This window comes from Stegostoma tigrinum, chromosome 46 (genome assembly GCF_030684315.1).
Source record: "Stegostoma tigrinum isolate sSteTig4 chromosome 46, sSteTig4.hap1, whole genome shotgun sequence".
Lineage (NCBI taxonomy): Eukaryota > Metazoa > Chordata > Chondrichthyes > Orectolobiformes > Stegostomatidae > Stegostoma > Stegostoma tigrinum.
Genome location: NC_081399.1, coordinates 4117482 through 4124549, shown reverse-complemented (window position 1 = coordinate 4124549; position 7068 = coordinate 4117482). Strand labels below are relative to the sequence as shown.

General features: G+C 52.2%; 1 protein-coding gene across 1 annotated transcript; it reads right to left on the bottom strand.

Annotated features, from left to right (window-relative positions):
• Nucleotides 1–5825: 5825 nt before the first annotated feature.
• LOC132207372 (uncharacterized) lies at nt 5826–6758 on the bottom strand. Its single transcript, XM_059642787.1, has one exon. The coding sequence runs from the start codon at nt 6756–6758 to the stop codon at nt 5826–5828; it is 933 nt and encodes a 310-aa protein (XP_059498770.1).
• Nucleotides 6759–7068: the final 310 nt, after the last annotated feature.

Genomic DNA, 7068 nt, shown 5'->3' with positions numbered 1-7068 from the left:
GGAAGGGGGAAGAGGAGCAGAGCAGTAGTCATTGGGGACTCATAGTTAGGGGGACAGATAGGAGGTTCTGTGGGGACGAGAGAGACTCACATTTCGTGTGTTGCCTCCCAATTGCCAGGGTGCGTGATGTCTCTGATTGTGTTTTTGGGATCCTTAAGGGGGAGGGGGAGCAGCCCCAAGTCGTGGTCCACATTGGCACCAACGACATAGGCAGGAAGGGAGATGGGGATTTAAGGCAGAAATTCAGGGAGCTAGGATGGAAGCTTAGAGCTAGGACGAACAGAGTTGTTTTCTCTGGTTTGTTGCCCGTGCCATGTGCTAGTGAGGCGAGGAATAGGGAGAGAGAGGAGTTGAACACGTGGCTACAGGGATGGTGCAGGAGGGAGGGTTTTGGATTCTTGGATAATTGGGGCTCTTTCTGGGGTAGGTGGGACCTCTACAAGCAAGATGGTCTTCACCTGAACCAGAGGGGTACCGATATCCTGGGGGGGAGATTTGCTAAGGCTATTCGGGTGGGTTTAAACTAATTCACAGGGGGATGGGCACCAAAATTGTAGTTCGAGTACAGAAAAGGTTGAGAGTAGGGTGGTCCGAAATAAAGTTTCAGGGACGCAAAATGGCACCGGAAAGCAAGAGGTTGGTTTGAAGTGTGACTACTTCAACGCCAGGAGTGTCCGGAATAAGGTGGGTGAACTTGCAGCATGGGTTAGTACCTGGGACTTCGATGTTGTGGCCATTTTGGAGACATGGATAGAGCAGGGACAGGAATGGTTGTTGCAGGTTCCGGGATTTAGACGTTTCAGTAAGAACAGAGAAGATGGTAAAAGGGGCAGAGGTGTGGCATTGTTGGTCAAGGACAGTGTTACAGTTGCAGAAAGGATGTTTGGGGACTCGTCAACTGAGGTAGTATGGGCTGAGGTTAGAAACAGGAAAGGAGAGGTCACGCTATTGGGAGTTTTCGATAGGCCTCCGAATAGTTCCAAATATGTAGAGGAAAGGATAGCAAAGATGATTCTCTATAGGAGTGAGAGAGACAGGGTAGTTGTCATGGGGGACTTCAACTTTCCAAATATTGACTGGGAACACTATAGTTCGAGTACTGTAGAGAGGTCAGTTTTTGTCCAGTGTGTGCAGGAGGGCTTCCTGACACAGTATGTAGATAGGCCAACAAGGGGCGAAGCCACATTAGATTTGGTACTGGATAATGAGCCCGGCCAGGTGTTAGATTTGGAAGTGGGCGATCACTTTGGTGATAGCGATCACAATTCTGTTGTGTTTACTTTAGTGACAGAAAGGATAGGTGTATACCACTGGGCAAGAGTTATAGCTGGGGGAAAGGCAATTACGATGAGATTAGGCAAGATTTAGGGAGCATAGGATGGCGAAGGTAACTGCAGGGGATGGGCACATTAGAAATGTGGAGCCTATTCAAGGAAAAGCTCTTGTGTGTCCTAGATAAGTATGTACCTGTCAGGCAGGGAGGAAGCTGTACAGCGAGGAAGCCGTGGTTTATGAAGGAAGTGGAATCTCTGGTCAAGCGGAAGAAGAAGGCTTATGTTAGGATGAGATGTGATGGCTCAGTTAGGGCACTTGAGGGCTACGAGGTAGCCAGGAAAGACCGAAAGAGAGAGCTCATAAGATCCAGGAGGAGACATGAGAAGTTGTTGGCGGATAGGATCAGGGTAAACCCTAAGGCTTTCTGCAGGTATTTAAGGAATAAAAGAATGACGAAAGTAAGATTAGGGCCAGTCAAGGATAGTAGTGGTAAGTTGTGTGTGGAGTCAGATGAGATAGGGGAAGCAGTAAATGAATATTTTTCGACAGTATTCACTCGAGAAAATGACAATATTGTCGAGGAGAATACTGAGATACAGGCTACTAGACTAGGTGGGATTGAGGTTCACAAGGAAGAGGTATTAGAAATCCTTCAGAGGGTGAAGATAGTTAAGTCCCCTGGGCCGGATGGGGTTTATCCTAGGATCCTCTGGGAAGCCAGGGAGGAGATTGCTGAGCCTTTGGCATTGATCTTTAATTCATCATTGTCTACAGGAATAGTGCCAGATGACTGGGGGATAGCAAATGTGGTTCCCCTGTTCAAGAAGGGGAGTAGAGACAACCCTGGTAATTATAGGCCAGTGAGCCTTACCTCAGTTGTTGGTAAAGTGTTGGAAAAGGTTATAAGGGATAGGATTTATCATCATCTAGAAAAGAATAAATTGATTAGGGATAGCCAGCACGGTTTTGTGAAGGGAAGGTCGTGCCTCACAACCTTATTGAGTTCTTTGAGAAGGTGACCAAACAGGTAGATGAGAGTAAACCAGTTGATGTGGTGTATATGGATTTCAGCAAGGCGTTCGATAAGGTTCCCCACAATAGGCTGTTGTACAAAATGCGGTGGAATGGGATTGTGGGAGATATAGCAGTTTGGATCGGAAATTGGCTTGCTGAAGGAAGACAGAGGGTGGTAGTTGATGGGAAATGTTCATCCTGGAGACCAGTTACTAGTGGTGTACCGCAAGGATCGGTGTTGGGTCCACTGCTGTTTGTCATTTTTATAAATGACCTGGATGAGGGCGTAGAAGGATGGGTTAGTAAATTTGCAGCCGACACTAAGGTCGGTGGAGTTGTGGATAGTGATGAAGGATGCTGTAGGTTGCAGAGAGACATAGGTAAGCTGCAGAGCTGTGCTGAGAGGTGGCAAATGGAGTTTAATGCAGACAAGTGTGAGGTGATGCACTTTGGTAGGAGTAACCGGAAGGCAAAGTACAGGGCTAAAGGTAAGATTCTTAGTAGTGTAGATGAGCAGAGAGATCTCGGTGTCCATGTACACAGATCCTTGAAAGTTGCCACCCAGGTTGACAGGGCTGTTAAGAAGGCATACAGTGTTTTAGCTTTTATTAATAGAGGGATCGAGTTCCGGAGCCAAGAGGTTATGGTGAAGCTGTACAAAACTCTGGTGCGGCTGCACTTGGAGCATTGTGTACAGTTCTGGTCACCGCATTATAAGAAGGATGTGGAAGCTTTGGAAAGGGTGCAAAGGAGATTTACTAGGAAGTTGCCTGGTATGGAGGGAAGGTCTTACGAGGAAAGGCTGAGGGACTTGAGGCTGTTTTCATTAGAGAGAAGAAGGTTGAGAGGTGACTTAATTGAGACATTTTAAAAAATCGGAGGGTTAGATAGGGTGGATAGGGAGAGCCTTTTTCCCAGGATGGTGACGGCGAGCACGAGGGGGCATAGCTTTAAATTGAGGGCTGAAAGATATAGGACAGATGTCAGAGGTAGTTTCTTTACTCAGAGAGTAGTAAGGGAATGGAATGCTTTGCCTGCAACGGTAGTAGATTCGCCAACTTTAGGTACATTTAAGTTGTCATTGGATAAGCATATGGACGTACATGGAATAGTGTGGGTTAGATGGGCTTGAGAGCGGTATGACAGGTTGACACAACATCGAGGGCAGAAGCGCCTGTACTGTGCTGTAATGTTTCATGTTCTACGAGACACTGACAGGTGACAGTGAGGTGCTGCGAGCATGAGGTGCTAAGTGAGTGAGTCACACAAAGAGGGCAAGAGTGAGGCGTTAAAAATAGCCTGAAACATGAGTTCAGTATATGTCCCAGCATGCAGCAGCCTCAGGATACACCTCTGAAAGGAAAGGCCTCAACACACTGGTACAGTGGCTCAGTGGTGAGCACTGCTACCTCAGAATGCCAGCGACCCAGTTCAATCCCACCCCTAGGTGGCTGTGTGAATGGAGTTTGCATGTTGACCCGAGGTCTGATTTTCCTCCCACAGTGCAAAGACGTGCTGGTTAGGGTGGATTGGACGTGCAAAATTGTCCCATAGTGCCCAGGGATGTGTGGGTTAGGGTGGGTTGGCCGTGCTGAATTGTCCCATAGTACCCAGGGATGTGCGGGTTAGGGTGGGTTGGCCATGCTAAATTGTCCCATAGTGTCCCGGGATGTGCGGGTTAGGGTGGATTGGCCATGCTAAATTGTCCCATAGTGCCCAGGGATGTGCAGGTTAGGGTGGGTTGGCCGTGCTAAATTGTCCCATAGTACCCAGGGGTATGCGGGTTAGGGTGGATTGGCCGTGCTAAATTGTCCCATAGTGTCCACGGATGTGCAGGTTAGGGTGGATTGGCCGTGCTAAATTGTCCCATAGTGTCCAGGGATGTGGGGGTTAGGGTGGATTGGCCGTGCTAAATTGTCCCATAGTGTCCACGGATGTGCGGGTTAGGGTGGGTTGGCCGTGCTAAATTGTCCCATAGTGCCCAGGGATGTGCAGGTTAGGGTGGATTGGCCGTGCTAAATTGTCCCGTAGTGCCCAGGGATGTGCAGGTTAGGGTGGATTGGCCGTGCTAAATTGCCCCATAGTGCCCAGGGATGTGCAGGTTAGGGTGGATTGGCCGTGCTAAATTGTCCCGTAGTGCCCAGGGATGTGCAGGTTAGGGTGGGTTGGCCGTGCTAAATTGTCCCATAGTGTCCACGGATGTGCGGGTTAGGGTGGATTGGCCGTGCTAAATTGTCCCATAGTGTCCAGGGATGTGCAGGTTAGGGTGGATTGGCCGTGCAAAATTGTCCCGTAGTACCCAGGGATGTGCGGGTTAGGGTGGATTGGCTGTGCTAAATTGTGACGTAACGCCCAGGGATGTGCTGGTTAGGGTGGGTTGGCCGTGCTAAATTGTCCCGTAGTGCCCAGGGATGTGCAGGTTAGGGTGGGTTGGCCGTGCTAAATTGTCCCGTAGTGCCCAGGGATGTGCGGGTTAAGGTGGATTGGCCGTGCTAAATTGTCCCATAGTGCCCAGGGATGTGCGGGTTAGGGTGGGTTGGCCGTGCTAAATTGCCCCGTAGTGCCCAGGGATGTGCGGGTTAGGGTGGGTTGGCCGTGCTAAATTGTCTCATAGTGCCCAGGGATGTGCAGGTTAGGGTGGATTGGCCGTGCTAAATTGTCCCATAGTGCCCAGGGATGTGCGGGTTAGGGTGGATTGGCCGTGCTAAATTGTCCCATAGTGCCCAGGGATGTGCGGGTTAGGGTGGGTTGGCCGTGCTAAATTGTCCCATAGTGCCCAGGGATGTGCGGGTTAGGGTGGATTGGCCGTGCTAAATTGTCCCGTAGTGCCCAGGGATGCGTTGACTAAGTGGGTTAGCCTGAGGGAATGTAGAGATTGGGCCATGTCCTTTGGTGGGATGGTGTATAGTCAATGGGCCGAATGGCCTGTTTGAAGAGTGTTGGGATTCTATGATCTTGTCAGTGAGCCAGAGGTTATGGAGGAAGGGTGTGCCCTGAGGCAAGCTCTTTCCTTTCTGTTTTTTGTTCTTGTCTTCTTTCCCTCATTGTTTTGACCGAGGAAGTCAGGTAATCAGATTTAGATTAGTATAGATTCCCTACAGTGTGGAAACAGGCCCTTCAGCCCAACAAGTCCACACCACCCCTTGAAGCAACACTCCCAGACCCACCCCCTCTTATCCACACACCCCTGAACACTCCAGGACAATTTAGCATGGCCGATCCCCCTAGTCTGCACATCTTTGGACTGAGGGAGGAAACCGGAGCACCCGGAGCAAACCCATGCAGACACAGCGAGAATGTGCAAACTCCACACAGACATTCACACGAGGCTGGAATCGAACCTGGGTCCCTGGTGCTGTGACGCTGCTGTGCTAACCACTGAGCCACCGTCTCTCCCCAAATTTCTGGGGTTCGAGTGGTGGGGGTGGGTTGGGGTGGGGTCGGGTGGGGTGGGGTGGGGTGGGGTGGGGTGCGGGGTGGGGGGAGTTAGTTGGGAGCGCTGGTGAGTCTGGACTTTGTAACCAGTTCATCGATGGCTATGGGCCGGTTAGCCCGAAGGGAGGGTTGGAGCTCTGATAGATGATGGCGATGGGAATGGTTACATTGGAAGCGGGGGGTCTCTGACAGATGATGGCGATTGGTTGGGTGGGCCTGGAGAGGTTGGGGGTCTCTGACAGACGATGGCGATGGGTATGGTAGATCTGGAGGGGTTGGGGGTCTCTCACAGACGATGCCGATGGGTATGGTGGGCCCGGAGGGGGTGGGGGTCTCTGACAGTCGATGCCGATGGGATGGTTAATCCGGAAATGGGGGAGATTATGGGGTGGCGGGTCAGTTTCGAGAGGCAATGGTTTTGGGGTTTGCCTGGAGAGTGGGGTCTCTGACAGATGATCTGGATGGGGATGGTGACACCAGAGGGGCTGCACTGACAGACCTTGGCGATGGGCACAGTGGGCCCAGGGAGGGGGGTGGGTCTTTGACAGACGATGGCAACGGGTACAGTGGGCCTGGGGAGGGGGAGGCTCTGACCGATGATGGCGATGGGTACAGTGGGCCTGGGGAGGGGGGAGGTCTCTGACAGACGATGGCGATGGGTTCAGTGGGCCGGGGTAGGGGGGGATCTCTGACAGACGATGGTGTTGGGTACAGTGGGCCTGGGGAGGGTGGGTCTCTGACAGACAATGACGATGGGTACATAGGGCCTGGGGAGGGGGGTGTCTGACAGGCAATGGCGATGGGGACAGTGAGCCCAGGGAGGCGGGGGTGTCTGACAGACGATGGCGATGGGGACTGTGGGCCTGGGGAGGGGGGTCTCTGACAGATGATGGCGAAGGGTACAGTGGGCCTGGGGAGGGTGGGTATCTGACAGATGATTGCAATGGGTCCAGTGGGTCTGGGGAGGGGGGGTCTCTCACAGATGATGGCGATGGGTACAGTGGGCCTGGGGAGGGTGGGTCTCTGACAGGCATGACGATGGGTACATAGGGCCTGGGGAGGGGGGTCTCTGACAGATGATGGCGAAGGGTACAGTGGGCCCGGAGAGGGGGGCCTGCTCCCTCAGCACTGACCCTCCGACAGTGCCCACTCCCTCAGCACTGACACTACGACAGTGCCAGCTACATCAGCACTGACCCTCCGACAGTGCCCACTCCCTCAGCACTGACCCTGCTAAAGTGCCCACTCCCTCAGCACTGACTCTCCAACAGAGCACACTCCTTCAGCACTGACCCTCTGACAGACGATGGCGATGTGTATAGTGGGTCTGGGGAGGGTGGGTCA

Bases quoted from the DNA above. Each gene is read 5' to 3' on its own strand.
- LOC132207372 (XM_059642787.1), bottom strand. From the start codon at position 6,758: ATGCCTGTCAGAGACCCACCCTCCCCAGGCCCACTGTACCCATCGCCA.